The sequence below is a fragment of the Megascapheus bottae genome, chromosome 32, assembly GCF_031878675.1.
Source record: "Megascapheus bottae isolate mThoBot1 chromosome 32, mThoBot2.hap1, whole genome shotgun sequence".
NCBI classification, from domain to species: Eukaryota; Metazoa; Chordata; class Mammalia; order Rodentia; family Geomyidae; genus Megascapheus; species Megascapheus bottae.
The window spans coordinates 3,553,588-3,571,604 of NC_143540.1; the positions used below are offsets into that span (position 1 = coordinate 3,553,588).

Below are 18,017 nucleotides of genomic sequence, written 5' to 3' on the forward strand. Positions count from 1 at the left end.
TGGGCCTGGACACTGTCCCTGAGCTCTTCAGCTCAAGGCCAGTGCTCTACACTTTGAGCCACAGTGCCCCTTCCAGTTTTCTGGTGGCTAATTGAAGATAAGAGTCTCACAGACTCTTGGGTTTTGGTTTGGGGTTTTTTGTTTGTTCGTTTGTTAGTTAGTTTGTTTGTTTGACAGTCCTGGGGCTTAAACTCAGGGCCTAGGCACTGTCCTTGAGCTTTCTCAAGGCTAGTGGTCTACCACTTGAGCCCCACAGCACCATTTCTGGCTTTTTCTGGACACAGGGTATCAAGCAATTGAACCCAGGGGGTCATGCATACTAGGCAAGCACTCTACCACTAGACCATATTCCTGGCAGTCTCACAAACTTTTGTGCCATGCTGGCTTTGAACTATGATCCTCAGATCTCAGCCTCCTGAGTAGCTAGGATTAAAGGTATGAGCTACCAGTGCCCAGCCTCATAGTATAGTTTTAAATTTAAACCATTTTCTTCTCTTTACCATCCCTTCCTTCTCTTTTCTTTCTTTCAACAAAGTCTTATTATGTAGCCCAGACTGGTATCAAGCTTGGAATTCTCCTACTTCACAGCCTCCCAAGTGCTGGAATTACAGACAAGCATCACCTCATTTAATCCATACTACACATATTAAGGATTCTTCCCTGCATGAGTTACATGATAAATCTTAGTTTTTAATCTATCTGCCAATTTTTTCATCATAGCTGCAAAACATATTTCAGGTGAGTTTCAAAAAATTTAAGCCAATATATTTTCACAACTTAAGAGGCATTGCTAGGTTACTATCCATGAAATTCATTGATGGAGGTAAAAAAAAGTTCTGTGTAGTCATTTATATGGAATTAGGCTGCTGACTTTCATTTATTTTCTTGAGTTAAATCCATTGCCTATTTAAGTTGTATTAGCAGTTTCATCAAACTATTTACTCAAACTAGTATTCACATGGACAAGATTTGCTGTGGACTATGAAAAAAAAAAACTGGATGAGGGCTGAAAATGTGGATTAGTGGTCCAGTGCTTGCCTAGTATACATGAAGCCCTGGGTTCAATTCCTATGCACCAATATAAACAGAAAAAGCCAGAAGTGGTGCTGTGGCTCAACTGGTAGAGTGCTAGCCTTGAGCAAAAGAAGTTCAGGGACAATGCCCAGGCGCTGATTTAAGCCCCAGGACTGGCACAACACACACACACACACACACACATATACAACCAGATGAAGTTCCATTTCATTTGTTTGTCCTGAGAACTTGGTTGATCCAGGAAGTGTTATCTTTGATTTTCTACAGCTGTACAGACTGATCCTCATTCCAAAGCCACCAAGATCATAGCTTTTAGAGCGTCTATGTCTTCTTTTCCAGCAAAAATACCTGCTTCCCTAATTGGGAATTACCCAAATTTTCCCAACTATCCTTTGAAGCCAAATGGTAGGCCCATATAATGGAAATATTCCTATCATAGAAGGTTTTCTTACACACTTCAAAAGCCTTTGTAGCATTCACATCCTACTAGAAAAAGAAATCGCTGGGCAAGTGGCTCATGCCCATAATCCTAGCTACACAGGAGGATTTGGGTTCAAAGCCAACCCAGGGAGGAAAGTCCATGAGACTCCATCTCTAAGTAACTATCAAAAAAGCTGGAAGTGGAACTGTGGCCCAGGTGATAGAGTGCCAACCTTGAGTGAAAAAAACCAAGAGACAATGACTGAGTCCAGAGTTCAAGCTTCAACTTTTTTTTACTTTTTTAACGTTGGATCCTTTTTTTTTTTTTTTTGCCAGTCTTGGCTTGAACTCAGGGCCTGAGCACTGTCCTTGGGCTTTCCTCAAGGCTAGAGCTCTACCTCTTGAACCTCAGCACCACTTCTGGCTTTTTTCTATGTATGTGGTACCAAGGAATCAAACCCGGGTCCTTGTGCATGCTAGGCAAGCACTTTAACCACTAGGCCAAACTCCCAGCCTATGAGCTCACGCTTCAATACCAGCACAAAAATAAGTAAACAAGTACATACATACACACACACACACACATACATACATACATACATAGTTCAGTACCACAGCAGAGAACTAGAGACATGCTTCAAGTGACAGATGACCCACCGTGAGTAAGAAAGCAGAGTGTGGACTCCGGCCCTTGTACTAGCAAGGGAAAAAAAAAAAAAAGTATAAAGTAACAGAAAGACAAACCTATATAAGTACCCAATTCATATTGTTTTAGTTTTTAAACAACCTTATTACAGGTTGAAAACTCGGAAACTGGCAATTCTTCTTTTTCATTTGGTGTTATTTTCCTTTTTTCTTTTTTTGAATTTCTGAATATTAGGGAATCAGACTCGACCTTAGACTGTTGGCTAGACTGGAGTTCCGGGTTTTTAACTGGTGATAGGTAGGAATTTTGTTGTCGTTTTGTTTTGTTGCCGGTCCTGGGGCCTGAGCCCTGGCCTTGGGTTGTCCTCACGGCCGGCGCTCCACCACTTGAGCCTCAGCACCACTTGTGGCTTTTGTCTATGGATGTGGAACCCAGGAACGGAACCCGGGTCTTGGGGCACGCTGGGCCAGCACCCCTCCGCGAGGCCAAAGTCGCCGCCCTCGGCCCGCGGGGAGCTGCCCGGCTTCCGCTGCCGTCCGTCCGCGCGCCGGTCGAGCCGGGGCGGGAACCTATCCGCACCGGCTGCTTCCGTTCAAACGCAGGTACAGGGCGTGCGAACAGCAGGGCCTGCGCGCATCGCCCCCCGGGCTGGCTGGGCTGGGCCGGGTAACCCTGGAAACCTATTTGCCCGCCAAACCCAGCCTCCCTCGCCCCCGGCGGCGACGGCAGGCGGCGCGCGGCGCCCGGAGTGACGCGGCTGGGCTGAGTCAGGACGGTCTCCTCGCCGCCGTCCCCGCCTCCGAGGGAGGTGGGAGAATCCCAGTGAGTGGCTCTTCTTCCATTCGAACCTCGGAAACCACCACAGAACCCCGAGGTTCCAAGGGGGTCCGCCAGGCAAGAATCCCACTCCCCCACTCCGCCTCCCCTCGCCCGGACCACGCCAAGGTCACCCCAGCACCCCGCTAGGCCGTAAAAGTTTGACCTCTTCCCTCCCCCCTCCCCATCCCCCGCCTTCCCAGGCACACACCGGTCCACCAATCAGAGCGCAGCGTCGGGGGACACACCCCCACCTCGGCCCTCTGCCATTGGGCGGAGCCTCGCGAGGGGGCGTGGCCGACCGTGACACTTTACGACCTCGGTTCCGCTACGGCACTCAGAGGGGGCTCCCAGGGTAGGAGGAGCGGAGAATCCCGCATCCCCGGACCTGAAGAGTGTGGAGGGTTCCGGGAGGCCGGAGGAAGTAGAGCGCGACCCCCTTCCCCTCCAAAACCCAGTCGACCTTCCCGCCACCTCCGCACCTGTCCGTCGCCCGGTGCACGACCGCGCCACCCCGAGTCCCAGCGCCCACCGCCAGGCCGCCCTCCCGGCGGCGGCGTCGGCCTTCGGTATGCTAGGCGCGCGCCCCGCGCCCTGGTGGGGACCCCGCCCGGCCAAACGCCGCCGACTGGACCAGCGCAGCCTGGAAGACCCCTCCCGGGAGACCCCGGCCCACGCGGACGCCCCCGCCGGCCTCACCTCCCTGGTGGTCCTGGCCGCCGGCTGCGCCCTCAAGGTGCCCCTGGGCCACGTCGATCTGGTGCTGGAGCCGGCGCCCGCCTCGGTCCTCACCGTAGACCTCCAAGGCCACCGGCTCATTCTCATCCCCCAGGACCTCCTGGACCCCGCCGACCAGCGCCCGGGGCAGCCCGGGGCCTCCGACGACGGGCTGCGGCTCCTGGATGCTTTGCTGGACGCGCTCCCCGAAGGCGTCGTGATCCAGCAGAGCTTCATCCACGAGCCTGTCCCCGAGGTCGCCCGCCAAGAAGAGGCCTACGCCGAGGAGGACGCCGAGGCCGACTTCCCGGAGCCCCGTGGGTCCAGTCCCCAGCCTCGAGACGCCAGCCCACAGCCTGGATCTGCCGAGCCACCCACCCCCGATCCAGACGGCCGCGGCGCGCAGTCCGTCTTCCACCCCGGCTTCCACCTTCTGAGGTCTGTCCCCGGCTCACCGCTGCAGCCTCTGCCGCCGTCTCCCAGCCCGAGTTCGAATCCCGCCGGCAGACCGAATCTACCGGTGCGCCCTGCGCGCCCTCCCCGCCCCGCGAGCAAGGCCCGGAGACGCCTGTTCCAGGAATGAAGGACAGCACCACCCCGGCCGCCTTCCTGGGGACCCCGGGTGGTTGGTTCCCCGACTACTATCCAACCGGAAACCGAACCCCCTGGGATGCAGACGTTGCTTTTCTCATGCGCCCTTACAGAAGGGAGGTGCCAGGAAGAAAAGACAGATTCTGATTTCTCTAACCTCTTTCCTTTGTGCCAGTATTAGGGCTGGCCCTCTACCGCCTGAACCATGACAGCCACACTTCTGGTTTTGTGCGCGTGTGTGTGTGTGTGTGTGTGTGTGTGTGTGTGTGTGTGTGTGATGAATTAATTGGACATGAGAGAGCCTCCTTGGACTTTTCTGCCATGGCTGACTTGGAACCTCCACCCGCAGATCTCGGACTCCTGGGTAACTAAGATAACAAGGACGCCCAGATATTCCTGGACTTTTTCACAGATTCATTTTCAAGGCCTTTTCTACTGCACTTTACATCAGCCACCTTTCACTGACATAATTGCTCTGCCCCTGTTTCTTTCCCAGCCACGAAATTACTAGGTTTTTCATGTGTTTTCTCATTATGAAGATGTTTAGCAGTGTCTTGTGGGTGGTTATTGTACATGATTGTATAGTGTTTCTAAACAGCAAATAACCTAATTTCTAGAGACACTCTCATCCGCTCTAATTCTCATCCAAAATGAATATTTATGCTAAATTTTATCAGCATAAAAAATATATATATATATTTCTTTTTAAAACTCTGTTCATCTGATTATTTTATGCAATAGATTGATGAGCAATGTCTATATCCTGAGGTTTTTTTTTAAATCATGTAAACTAACTTTGTACTACTGAAAAATACTAATTTATTCCTATACTGGCTAGCTTCATTCTGTAAAGAAAATAAAATATTATTTGTAAAACTGAAGTCAGCAAGATACTTTCATTTCCACACATTGCTAACTATTCAATTTTACCACCCTACATCATACTTTAGCAATTAGTTCATTTTTGTTCTGACTCTCACTCTAATCTCAGTTTGCTTCTTCCTGAAGAATATTTGTGTGTGTGTTTGTGCTAGTACTGGGCCTTGAACCCAAATCCTCTCACTTAGCTTTTTTTTTTTTTTTTTTTTGCCAGTCCTGGGCTTGAGCTCAGGGCCTGAGCACTGTCCTTGGACTTTCTCAAGGCTAGAGCTCTACCACTTGAGCCTCAGCACCACTTCCGGCTTTTTTCTATGTATGTGGTACCGAGGAATCGAACCCAGGTCTTCATGCATGCTAGGCAAGCACTTTAACCACTAGGCCAAACTCCCGGCCCCTCACTTAGCTTTTATACTTAAGGCTAGCACTGTACCACTTGAGCCACAACTCTACTTGCATTATCTTAACAAGTTATAAGTATATCTCATAATTATATAACAATACTCATATTCATCTCCAAATTTTATGATTCTATAATAAGATTACAAGGAGTGGTTATTCCTTGATTCTTTCCATTATTCTCTATATTTTATTAAAATTTTCATTTCAGGACTGTATTTACTTTTCAAGATTCTTGCCTCAATATTTTTATTTTTCTAGTACTGGGGGTTGTGAGTGTGGCCTAGTGGTAGAATGCTTGCCAAGCAAGCATGAAGCCCTGGGATTAATTCCCTTGTACCACATATACAGAAAAAGCCAAAAGTGGTGCTGTGACTCAAGTGGTAGAGTGCTAGCCTGGGAAAGCCCAAGGAGAGTGCCCAGACCCTGAGTTCAAGCCCTAGCACTTGAAGAAAAAAAAAATAAGTCTAGTACTGGGCTTTGTACTTAGGGCCTTGAACTTGGCTTGCTTTCTCAGCTGGTGCTCTACCACTTGAGTCATACCTCTTATCCTAGCTATTTTGCTGCTCAAATTAGCTTTGAATAGAATTCCTCCATGTCTCAACTTCCACAAACCTCCACAGCCCAACCAATAGCAAAATTAAGAGATTTTTCACTTTGTTTAGGGATTGAAGGATTTGTTTGTTGCATTTCTCTTGTTGGCTGCTGAAGAAGTACAGGCTGTCCTTGAGCTCCTAATCCTCTTGTCTTAATCACTTGAGGCTGGGATTAGGGGTGGACCACACCTCTGGGAACTATTCATTTTTGTTGTTGTTCAACACCTTTTTGCCTCCCAGACCAAAAAATCATCATCCCTAATTTCTCTCATAAGTTAAGCAAAGTTCCAAAAGCTTGTAGTGGAAATGAGCACTACCTGACCAGTTCGATAGATATAAAAGCTTTTTTATTTCTTGCCAGTCCTGGGGCTTGAACTCAGAGCCTGAGCATTGTCCTGGGGCATTCTCAAGGCTAGTGCTCCACTACTTGAACCACAACACCACTTCTGGCCTATTCTCTGCCTGCCGGTCCCGCAAATGCTTGTTTCCAGATGAATGAGCCTCTCCCACCCTTCCTCACCTCCTGCCTCAAGGCGCCATGGATCAGCCATGCACATCCACCAGGGTATCTCCACCACACAGCCCGGCTCCACAACGACACCTTGGTTCCTGGACATCCATTTGCCAATGCGTCTAGAAGCCAGTGTCCACTCCGTGTGGCAGTGAGTGTGTGTGCACGCCAGTGCTGTGACTTGAGCTCAAGGTCTCAGTGCTGTCCTCGAGCACATTGCTCAAGGTTAGTCTCTACCACGTGAGCCACAGCCCGGCCTGTGGCTTTTCAGTGCTTCACTGAGCTGACATTCTCCTGGACTTCACTTCTGGAGCTGGAACCTGGATCCTTCCATCTCACCTTCCTGCGGAGTGGAGAGGACGGCGTGAGCCACCAGCACCTGACATGGACAGGAAGTCTTCAAATGCGTTGACAAATCTATGCAGTGCATTTCTCACTAAGCTGGGTTCTTTCCCAGTACTCACTGGATTTCCCTCATTTGTTAATTATTTCAGTGTGGTTTATGATTTTACTACTTCAGCATTACCCTAATGAATGAAATCGTTACCCAGTAAATATGTATTTCATCTGTTAATTATTGTAGCTATTTTTATAGTTTTATTAATAAAGAATTACCATTTGACCTAAGTTGATTGAGATTTTTTTGTTGTGGGTCATGGGGCTTGAACTCAGCCTGGCCACAGTCCCTGAGCTCTACAGCTCAAGGCTACCACCCTAGCTTTGAGCTATGCCACTTCCTGTCTTCTAGAGGTTAATTGCAGATGAGAGTCTTGGGATCGTTTGTGCCCGAGCTGGCTTTGAACTTTGAACTTCAGATCTCAGCCTCCACAGTAGACAGGATTACAGACCTGCCCTCCTGGGCCATGGGCATGCACTGATTGTTTGTCAGTACTTTTCTACCCTTCCTCAAAGACCAAGTTGACATCAAGGAAGGCTGAGAAGAGATTTCAGTCAGCTTGCCAATGCCCTTCCTTTCCTAAGAGGATCCTCTTTGGGTCTCACTCTGTGAATGTCTAGGATCCAGTGCATTTCAGAACTCCCTTCTGAAAAGGAGAGAAGACACGGGCCATATGCTTATTCCTGCAATCCCCAGGGTCAGCTACCACAGCTCGAGGGGCATCCAGGAAGCCCCTCCCTCACCCAGCACAAAGCCATTCCTACTGGACACACCCTATAATCCTAAGGTGTGACCTGGGCAGAGCCCCAGGTGGAGGCCAGGCATATAGAGAGGCCTGGCCTCTGCACTCTTCAGTGCGCTTCTGTGTGAGCTGGTGAAAGGTCCAGCAGGGACAGCAGCTCCTCCACACAGAAGACCGCTGCCACCCATACAGCCTGCCCGCCTCACCTGGCCTCCTCCCAGCACCGAGCCACCCTCGTCCACAGGGCCTGGGCCGAGAGCTCTCCTCATCCTCAGGACCTCAGGACCGCGTGGGGACGTCACCACCTCCAACAGCATGAGCAAGATGCCCATCCGTTCTCGCAGCCCCAGCCTGGAAGCCCAGCCTGTGAGTCCCAGCCCAGCCAAGCGCCTCCGACTGGACCAACCTGAGCCACTGCCCAGCCCGGAAGGCGACGCTCGGGAGACCCCGGCCCACGCGGATGGCCAGGCCCAGGCGCACAGGGGCTTCACCTCCCTGGTGGCCCTGGCTGCTGGCTGTGCCCTCAAGGTGCCCCTGAACCACTGCGATGTGGTGCTGGATCCTGCGCTGGACTCCATCCTCACGGTCAACTTCCAAGACCAGAGGCTCCTCCTGGTCCCCGAGAATGTCCTGAGCCTCCCTGAAGAGCAGCCAGGGGAACAGGGAGGCCAATCCGACAGCCTGCTCCTCAAGGTCTCAAGGGATGCTACATGGCGAGAAATCACCATCCAGGAGGGGGTCGGCTGCCAGTCTGGCCCCGAGGTCCATCACCAGAAAGAGGCCTGCGTCTCTGTCTCCAAGGACTCACATATAGGCATGCTGTTGCTATGGTCCAGCCCCAAGCTGGCTCCTGGCCTTCCCACCCCTGATTCAGACAGTGACCATGCTGAAGGCATCTCCGTCCTGGAGGACTTTCACCTGTTTGGGTCAGTCCCCGATTCCAGCCTGTAGCCTGTACCTCAGTCTCCAAGGCCCACCCCGGAGTCCCCAGCTGAGTCCCCAGGACCGGCCCCTCAGGGTGAGCTACATCTTGAAACGCCCGTCTCCACCAGGATGAGCTGCTCCAGCCCTTTCTCAACATCTGTCTGAATGACCCATCTCTACCCCACTCAGTGGCCCCATCCTTCATGCATGACCATTTACAAATGCATCGAGAAGCCAGACTCCATTTCTTTTGTGAGTGTCTGTGTGTACCAGACCTGGGTGTTGAACTCGAGATGGGGCAGTGATGAGGGAGGAAGGGTTCCTGAGCTCTCCAGCTCAAGGCTAGTGCTCTGCACTTAAGCCACAGCTCCACTTCTGCCTTTCGTTGGAGAGAAGAGTCTTGTGGGCAACTCCAGCGGGAAACTCCATGCTCAGATGTCAGCTTCCTGAGTTCCTAGCAATACAGCACGAGCCATCCCCACCCAGCTCTCAACTGTGCTTTTAGAATCAGGATTTACAGTGGCCTTGTCTACATCTTTCTCTTCTCCTTGCACGGACGGCGCCCCGCTCCCGGCAGACGCCTGTCCGCCGTCTTTTCGAGACCAAACACCATGCCTTCAATTAAGTTAAGAGTTCTGATGGAGAAATATTTGAAGTCGATGTAGAAATTGCCCAACAATCTGTGACCATCAAGACCGCGTTGGAAGATTTGGGACTGGATGATGAAGGAGATGATGACCCAGTTCCTCTACCAAATGTTAATGCAGCAATATTAAAACAGGTCATTCAGTGGAGCACCCACCGCAAGGATGAGCCTCCTCTTCTGAGGATGATGAGAACAAAGAGAAGAATACAGATGATATTCCTGTGTGGGACCAAGAATTCCTGAAAGTTGACCAAGGAACACTTTTCCAACTTATTCTGGCTGCAAACTACTTAGACATCAAAGGTTTGCTTGATGTCACATGTAAGACTGTTGCCAATATGATTAAGGGGAAAACTCCTGAGGAGATTCGCAAAACTTTCAACATTAAGAATGACTTTACTGAAGAGGAGGAAGCCCAGGTACGCAAAGAGAACCAGTGGTGTGAAGAGAAGTGAAATGTGCCTGACACTGTAACACTATAAGGAATGTTCCAAATACTAGCTGCACTGCTCTGTTCATATAACTGTTAATATTAGACAAACAGTAGACAAATGCAACAGCACATCAATTGTATTAGCATAATATTGTCCTCATTGCACGTGTAGTTTGAATACACATCCCAAACTTACGGCTGAGTTTCTTCTAGTCCCAACAAAAGCTTCTCTTTACTCTGAATAAAACAATTATGGGTTCTCTGGAAAGTGTCATTTTAGGATTTCTCTTTCTGTGGAGCAGTTTCTGCCTAGTTTATTATCTAGTTCACGTTAGTTCAGCTTTTAGAATTTGGCCTTGTAAATAAGTTGCAACAGGTTTCTGAGAGAATTAAAGTACATCTTTATTCACAAATTGGAAACTGGAAAACGGCTACTTGAAGTTAATGTTCTTAATGGGTTTTTTAATATGTTGTCTATAGAGTCTAGCCAGGACCACTGACACATACGAAGCATGGTTCTTAATTGCGTCTGAGACTTTTTTTTTCCTCATCCAATTTTTAATCTCAACTTTGAATGTGTTGCCTAGAGATTCAGTTACTGTCAAGTTTGTGTATGGGGGGAGGTGTTGTTTTTTCTGTTTTGGAGAAATGTAACTAGACAGCTGGTTAACTTTTCAATTAAAAACACTTAATTCATGTGAAAAAAAAATCAGGATTTACACATCGTGGTTTTCCATGTCATTCATTGGTGGGTTTTCTCCAATGAACGTATCATTTTACTCATTTGTGAATTATCTAAGGATGTTCTTACTTGTACTTTCATTAATAAAACCCTACCAACACGAGCAAACATTTTGCCCAATAAATTCTTGGATCATTTGTTAGCTATTTGGAGATATTGTTACTTGTAGTTTTCAAATAAAGGATTACCATTTCAACAAAGTGCAATGTGTTTTTGTTTGTCTTGGGCAAGTTTCTCTAGGAAATACATCCAGGCTCTGGTCAGGAGGGAGGACACCCATGGTTTCGCTGAGAATGGCCACCTTGGCTGTCTTCAGTGGTGGCAGCATTGGATATAACCTTAGGTGGATTTTCCAAAGCCAGCCTACACCCTCATTCTTGCCCCCAGGGTATTCAATCGATTCTTCGCTGGTTACAGGAAAATAAGCTGCTTTTGTCTGTGTGCAGGAGACACAGGCCTGCACTAGTGATTCGACTCAAGACCTTCTGCTCTTCCCTCAAATCCTCACTGGAGCCTGACACACTTCTCCTGTTGGCCACATATCTTCTTCTCCCTTTCTGTTGGTTCATTGGCAATAAAACCCTCTGAGTGGGCTTTTAACTTGGATCCTCAGATCTCAGCCTCCTGAGTAGACAGGATTACAGGCCTGAATCACCTGAACCACAGCACTTCAGGAATCTCTCACACTACTTTTTCATTCTTCCTCAAATACTAAGAGGAAGCCTGGGAAATGTTTCAGCCACCTTGCCTCACCTAATCTCATCTCCATCCTCCTTGCTGCTCCTCTCTTTGGAGTCTCTTCTCTTCTTCATTGAGTATGAATTTCGAGGGGCGGGATAATTTATGGAGTTCTAGTGTAATTTGCACAAACCTTGTGATTAGGAGAGAATATGTGCAACACAAGTCTCTCAGATTGACTTGCCTCACTAACACGATTTGTTCTCAGTCCACGTGCCCCTGAGCCATCCAGCAAGGACTCTGCTGAGAGTCTGACCCCGAGGTCGCCCTGCAGACAGAGACCCAAGGAGGCCACAGCTCCCCCCTTCATGGATCTCAGAGGGTGCAGCCCCAAGCTCAGCCCTCTCGCACTCACCCCTGAGACAGACAGTGGTGACCCTGAGTCCATCGTGGTGCTGGAGGACTTTCACCTGTTGGGGTCAGACCCGGACTCACCGCTGAAGCCTCTGCCTCAGTTTCGCTGTCCGACCTGGCCTCCCCAGCTGAAACCTGGGTGCCCAGCCTGCCCTGCCTGCCTCAGGCACAAACATCCATTTTTCAGATGGATGGGCTGCTCCCACCCTTTCTCACCATCTACCTGAAGGCCCCATGGATCTGCCATGCACAGCTAACTCAGGGCATGTCCACCACACAACCCTTCATTCATGGATGTGCGTTGGCACATGGAATTAGAAGCCAGCCTCCACTTCGTGTGTGTGTGTGTGTGTGTGTGTGTGTGTGCCAGGGATAGAGCTTGAACACAAGGTCTGGGGAATGCCCCTGATCTTTTTTGCTCCAGGATGGTGCTCTAACACTTGAATCTCAGTTCCCTTCTGCCTTGTTGGCTGCTCTGCCGTGATAAGACTCTCCTGGACGTTACAACTCTGAATTGGAACATTGAACCTCACCTCTCAGCTTCCTGAGTAGCTAGGCTGGCAGGCATTACCACCCACATCTAGCTCTGAACTCTAGCTTTCAATTTGGGATTTGCCCATTTATATAGTCTGTTTCTCCCTAAAATGAGTTTCTCTTTAATAAATATACCACTTTAATGATGTCTTAATTGTCCCAGGCTGTTTCACTTATACCTTCTCTAATAAAGCATCACAGGAAGAACAACAGCCTTTCCGAATGTCTTTTTTTCGATTATTAAGGGTTTTCAGATACTTGACTCATAAAGTATTGCCATTTGAACAAAGTGAAAGGTGGTTGTTTTGTTGGGGGACTTTCTCCTTCTCTTAGGAGAGGGGAGAACACATGCATTCACTTTCACTAGGAACACTGGAAATGCCTCTGGTGGTCTCCCACACTCATATCATCCCCTAATTCTTCTGCCATGCTTTTATCTCATTAAAAATCTGCCATTTTGCAAAGCACAGAGGTTCACATCGATAATCCTGGCTACTCAGGAGACTGAGATCTGAGGATCCAGGTTCAAAGCCAGCCCAGACACAAAAGGACCTGAGACCTTTTTCTCCAATTAACCTCTAAAAAACAGGAAATGGGGTTTGACTCAAGGGTAGGGCAGTAGATTTGAGCTGAAGAGCTCAGAGACAGTACCCAAGCCTAGTTCAAGTCCCATATCCCCCGCCAACACACACACACACACACACACACACACAAACTGCTATTTTGTGAGCTACAAAAAGAGAATACCCTGTGGCCATGTGTTCATGAGAAACAAGGCTTGTATTAGGGATTAAACTCAAGACCTCCTGCTCTTCCCCAGTATTTGGTGCTGGAATATGACACTCTTGTCTGTGGGTCACATTTCCTCTTCCCACATTCTACTGGTTGGTTGGCAAGAAAAGCCTCTAAATTTGCAAGCTGGGCTTCCTTTCAGCCTGGATCCTCAGATATCAGCCTTCACAGTAGACAGGATTACAGACCTGAAACACTTGGGCCATGGGCCTGCACTGATGGTTTGTCAGTACTTTTTTACCCTTCCTCAAAGACCAAGTTGACATCAAGGAAGGCTGAGAAGAGATTTCAGCCAGCTTGCCAATGCCCTTCCTTTCCTAAGAGGATCCTCTTTGGGTCTCACTCTGTGAATGTCTAGGATCCAGTGCATTTCAGAACTCCCTTCTGAAAAGGAGAGAAGACACGGGCCATATGCTTATTCCTGCAATCCCCAGGGTCAGCTACCACAGCTCGAGGGGCATCCAGGAAGCCCCTCCCTCGCCAGCACAAAGCCATTCCTACTGGACACACCCTATAATCCTAAGGTGTGACCTGGGCAGAGCCCCAGGTGGAGGCCAGGCATATAGAGAGGCCTGGCCTCTGCACTCTTCAGTGCGCTTCTGTGTGAGCTGGTGAAAGGTCCAGCAGGGACAGCAGCTCCTCCACACAGAAGACCGCTGCCACCCATACAGCCTGCCCGCCTCACCTGGCCTCCTCCCAGCACCGAACCACCCTCGTCCACAGGGCCTCGGCCAAGAGCTCTCCTCATCCTCAGGACCTCAGGACCACGTGGGGACATCACCACCTCCAACAGCATGAGCAAGATGCCCATCCGTTCTCGCAGCCCCAGCCTGGGAGCCCAGCCTGTGAGTCCCAGCCCAGCCAAGCGCCTCCGACTGGACCAACCTGAGCCACTGCCCAGCCCGGAAGGCGACGCTCGGGAGACCCCGGCCCACGCCGATGGCCAGGCCCAGGCGCACAGGGGCTTCTCCTCCCTGGTGGCCCTGGCTGCTGGCTGTGCCCTCAAGGTGCCCCTGAACCACTGCGATGTGGTGCTGGATCCTGCGCCGGACTCCATCCTCACGGTCAACTTCCAAGACCAGAGGCTCCTCCTGGTCCCCGAGAATGTCCTGAGCCTCCCTGAAGAGCACGAGGGACAGCAAGGAGACCCATCCAACCGCCTCGTCCTCCAGATCCCCAAGGGCACTACCTGGAATGACATCACCATCCAGGAGGACCTGGGCTGCGTGTCCGGACCCCAGGTGGCCCTGCAGGTAGAGGCCAGCACCTCCGAGGTCACCGTGGAGCTGTCCAGCCCTGAGCTTCTTCCCATCCCACCCACCCCTGATGCCAACATTGGCGACGTGGAGGCCATCATCCTGCTGGAGGACTTTCACCTGTCGGGGTCAACCTCCGACTCACCGCTGCAGCCTCTGCCTCAGTTTCCCCGTCTAACCTCAGCTCCCCAGCGGAGACCCTGCCGCCCAGCCCGCACTGCCTGCCGGGCCCGCAAATGCTTGTTTCCAGATGAATGAGCCTCTCCCACCCTTCCTCACCTCCTGCCTCAAGGCGCCATGGATCAGCCATGCACATCCACCCAGGGCATCTCCACCGCACAGCCCGGCTCCACAACGACACCTTGGTTCCTGGACATCCGTTTGCCAATGCGTCTAGAAGCCAGTGTCCACTCCGTGTGGCAGTGAGTGTGTGTGCGCGCCAGTGCTGTGACTTGAGCTCAAGGTCTCAGTGCTGTCCTCGAGCACTTTGCTCAAGATTAGTTCTCTACCACGTGAGCCACAGCCCGGCCTGTGGCTTTTTAGTGCTTCACTGGAGCTGACATTCTCCCGGACTTCACTTCTGGAGCTGGAACCTGGATCCTTCCATCTCAACTTCCTGCGGAGTGGAGAGGACGGCGTGAGCCACCAGCACCTGACATGGACAGGAAGTCTTCAAATGCGTTGACAAATCTATGCAGTGCATTTCTCACTAAGCTCTGTTCTTTCTGGATTTCCCTCATTTTTCAATTATGATTTTATTAGTGAAACATTATTATAATGAATGAAATTTTTACCCAATGTAGATGTATTTAATTTGTTAATTTTTGTAGGTATTTTTATAGTTTTATTAATAAAATATTACCATTTGAACTAAGTCCATTGTGTTGGGGGGGGTTTGGGGGGGTCTTGGGACTTGTGCTCAGCCAGGACGCTGTCCCTGAGCTCTACAGCTCAAGGCTACCACCCTACCCTTGAGCTAAGTCACTTCCGGTTTTCTAGAGATTAACTGCAGGTAGAAGTCTCAGGTGCTTTTATGCCTGAGCTGTCTTTGAACCTTGATCTTCAGATCTCAGCCTCCTGAGTAGCTAGGATGACATGCGTGAGCCACCTTGCCGTATTTTACTTTCTTCAGGAAATACATGCAGTCTCTTGCTAGGAGGGAAGACACACGTATGGCTTCACAACAAATGGCCTGATTAGTTGCCTTCAGTGAAGACAGCATGGAAATACCCTCTGGTAGTCTCCTCACACCCACACCACACCCTTCCCCTTCCCCACCCCCCCAACAATCTCATTTTAAATCCGTCACTTTCCTTGTTACAGGAAGATAGAAAGAAAGCTTTTCTGATATGTTCGTGAGATACATGGCCAGAACTAGGGATTGAACTCGAGAGCTGCTTCTCTTCCTAGCATTTTCGTTCAAGGCTGACCCTCTTATCCTGAGGCCCACATCTCATCTTCCCCTGTTTTGCTGGTTAATTGGCAATAAAGCTCTGCAATTTGCATAGTAGACTGGCTTTCAACCTGGATACTCTGATCTCAATCTCCTAAATTAACAGGATTACGGACCTGAGTCACTTTTACCACAGCACTACAGTGACTTTTAGTCAGTAATTTTTCACCCTTCCTCAAAAGCCAAGCTCACATCCAAGGAAGCCTGGGGGATTATTTCAACCGGGTTATCTTGCCTAACTTCTTCTCCATGGCTGTTCCATGATTAGGGAATTTGCCCATGCTCAGTTCCTGTCACAGGATCCCAGATGAGTGCATTCTGTCTCCATTCACCCAGAGATCCAAAACATCTCAGGCCTGGATTTACTTTTCCTTCCTAGATCTTCACACGTCCCCAACAGAGGATCCCTCTGAAATCCTAGAGGTCTGTTCCCAGTGGTGTCTTCCCACACTCAGCCTGAAGTGGGATTATCGGAGAGATAAAAGATTAAGTTTCTGACTTTCCGGACTAAATAAAGGATCAGATTCTTTGGTGATTGGGAGATAAAAGGAATTTTGGAGTTTGTTCGTGAACAAACTGATTCAGAAGCAGTTGGGGGGCGGTGGGTGGGGACCAAGGGTTCTGTTTTCCCTAAGTCTTTGTGGGTGTCCCTCACTGCTCGTCCTGGACATCTGGTTTCAACTTGTAAGATGCAGCCTCGTGGGACAGGGGCAACACAAACAGACGGACCAGACGATGGATGGTCAGAAAGGTTAGATGCTAGATCCCTCTGGAATGTAAGTCCAGGTAACACCTTGCCTCTTTAAGAGATATTTGCATAATAACCCACCCTTTTTGAGCTAAACAAAAATAGCCCTTTGACTCAGGATAGCTTTTCTCTTGTATGCGTTTTGTGTGTTTACACGTGTTTGTGTGTGTGTGTGTGTGTGTGTGTGTGTGTGTGTGTGTGTACTGGAGCTTGAACTCAGGGCCTGAGTGCCAGATTTTTGTATTATGTTTTGTGTGTTTACACGTGTTTGTGTGTGTGTGTGTGTGTGTGTGTGTGTGTGTGTGTGTGTGTGCGTGTACTGGAGCTTGAACTCAGGGCCTGAGTGCCAGATTTTTGTATTATGTTTTGTGTGTTTACACACGTATTTGTGTGTGTGTGTGTGTAACTCAAGGCTGCCACTCTACCATGTAAGCCACATCTCTACTTCTGGTTTTTTGTGTGTTTTGTTTTGCTTTTGCTGGTTGGTCGGAGATGGTCTTGTGGACTTCCCTACTCTGGTTTGCTTTACACTGAGATGGTTAGATCTCAGCCTCCTGGATAGCTTGTAGCCCACTCATCATGGTTTATTTTGCATTATAGTTATCTAAGCTGTTCCTTGGACAAGCAGCATCTGAAGCCATGGAAAACTTGACTAGATCTTGCCTTTTTTTTAAAGTCCAGTTCTAGCTCTGAGACTGGGTCTCTTTCTCTCTCCCCCTCCCTCCTTCTCCCTCTCCCTCTCCCTCTCCCTCCCCCTCTCCCTCTCTTCCTCCCTATCTCTCTCCCTCTCTTCCTCTCCCAGCCTCAGTTTCCTCCTCAGTAAGATGGGATATTTGTCCATAACCAGGGCAAATATGCATGTGTGTTACATATGCCACCATTTCCTGGTCCCGCACCCACCATAGACCGTGATTAATGATTTGCAGCATCCCCAGTCCAGTCCGTGATGGCGAACGTGGCACAGTGCCCTCCCCCACACATGGAGGCAATCACTGTCAACCGCGTATCGTGGAAATGACAGTTAGAACTTCATGTATATTCCGGGAACCATTTGTGGTCCAAGTACCCTTTTCGTTCTGCCATTCTGGCTCACCATCAGTGCTCTGGGAGAGGGAGGCATCCGTGCAAAGAGCATGAGTCTCAAATGAACAAAGTGGATCCCAAGAAGCATCTGTAGGGACTGACTGTGTGGCCCTGGAAGTTGCTCATGATCCCTGAGCCCTGTTGTCTGATTTGAGTCTTGGCACACGCTCTGTCCACTGGCATTGCAGTAGGGCCTGGGTCCCTGCCAAGACTGTGTCCTCTATGCCTAAGACAGAGTCTGGTCCAGAGTCGCCTCATGCCTATAATCCTAGGTACTCAGAAGGTGGAGATCTGAGGATAAGGAGTTTGAAGCTGGTAAGAGGAGGAAAGTCTATGAGACTCTTCTCTCAAATTAACCTGCGAAAGGCTAGCAATGGAGCTGTGCCTCAAGTGGTAGAATACCTTGAGTTAAAAAAAAAAAAAGCTCAGGGACAGCATTCAAGCCCAGGACCAGCACCAAAACCAAAAAAAAAAACCCCACCATGATGGGGGACACGGGAGAACCCATGGGTAGACTAGCTTCACAGCAACTTCCACAAGATGGCGGCCCAGGAAGTGGCTACAAGCT

General features: G+C 49.6%; 2 protein-coding genes and 1 pseudogene across 2 annotated transcripts; all 3 read left to right on the forward strand.

Moving 5' to 3' along the window:
- The first annotated feature begins 2,087 nt into the window (after positions 1-2,087).
- Positions 2,088-4,294, forward strand: LOC150043036 (proline-rich protein 23C-like). The gene is made up of 3 exons (XM_090323179.1): positions 2,088-2,113; positions 2,704-2,909; positions 3,259-4,294. Exons 1-3 carry the CDS (start codon positions 2,088-2,090, stop codon positions 4,215-4,217), a joined length of 1,191 nt encoding a protein of 396 aa, XP_090179305.1. The 3' UTR covers positions 4,218-4,294.
- Positions 4,295-8,877: 4,583 nt separating this feature from the next.
- On the forward strand, positions 8,878-9,980 carry LOC150043037 (S-phase kinase-associated protein 1 pseudogene; annotated as a pseudogene).
- A 3,723-nt stretch (positions 9,981-13,703) lies between these two features.
- On the forward strand, positions 13,704-14,423 carry LOC150043038 (proline-rich protein 23B-like). Its single transcript, XM_090323180.1, has one exon. It carries the CDS (start codon positions 13,704-13,706, stop codon positions 14,421-14,423), a length of 720 nt encoding a protein of 239 aa, XP_090179306.1.
- The last annotated feature ends 3,594 nt before the right edge of the window (positions 14,424-18,017 follow it).

Excerpts from the sequence above, each read along its gene's own strand:
- LOC150043036 (XM_090323179.1), top strand. The coding sequence starts at position 2,088 with ATGCTTCAAGTGACAGATGACCCACC. Across the intron at positions 2,114-2,703 it reads CAAGTGACAGATGACCCACC|GTACAGGGCGTGCGAACAGC; the intron begins GTGAGTAAGAAA and ends GTTCAAACGCAG. Across the intron at positions 2,910-3,258 it reads CGTCCCCGCCTCCGAGGGAG|AGGGGGCTCCCAGGGTAGGA; the intron begins GTGGGAGAATCC and ends TACGGCACTCAG.
- LOC150043038 (XM_090323180.1), top strand. The coding sequence starts at position 13,704 with ATGAGCAAGATGCCCATCCGTTCTCGCAGCCCCAGCCTGGGAGCCCAG.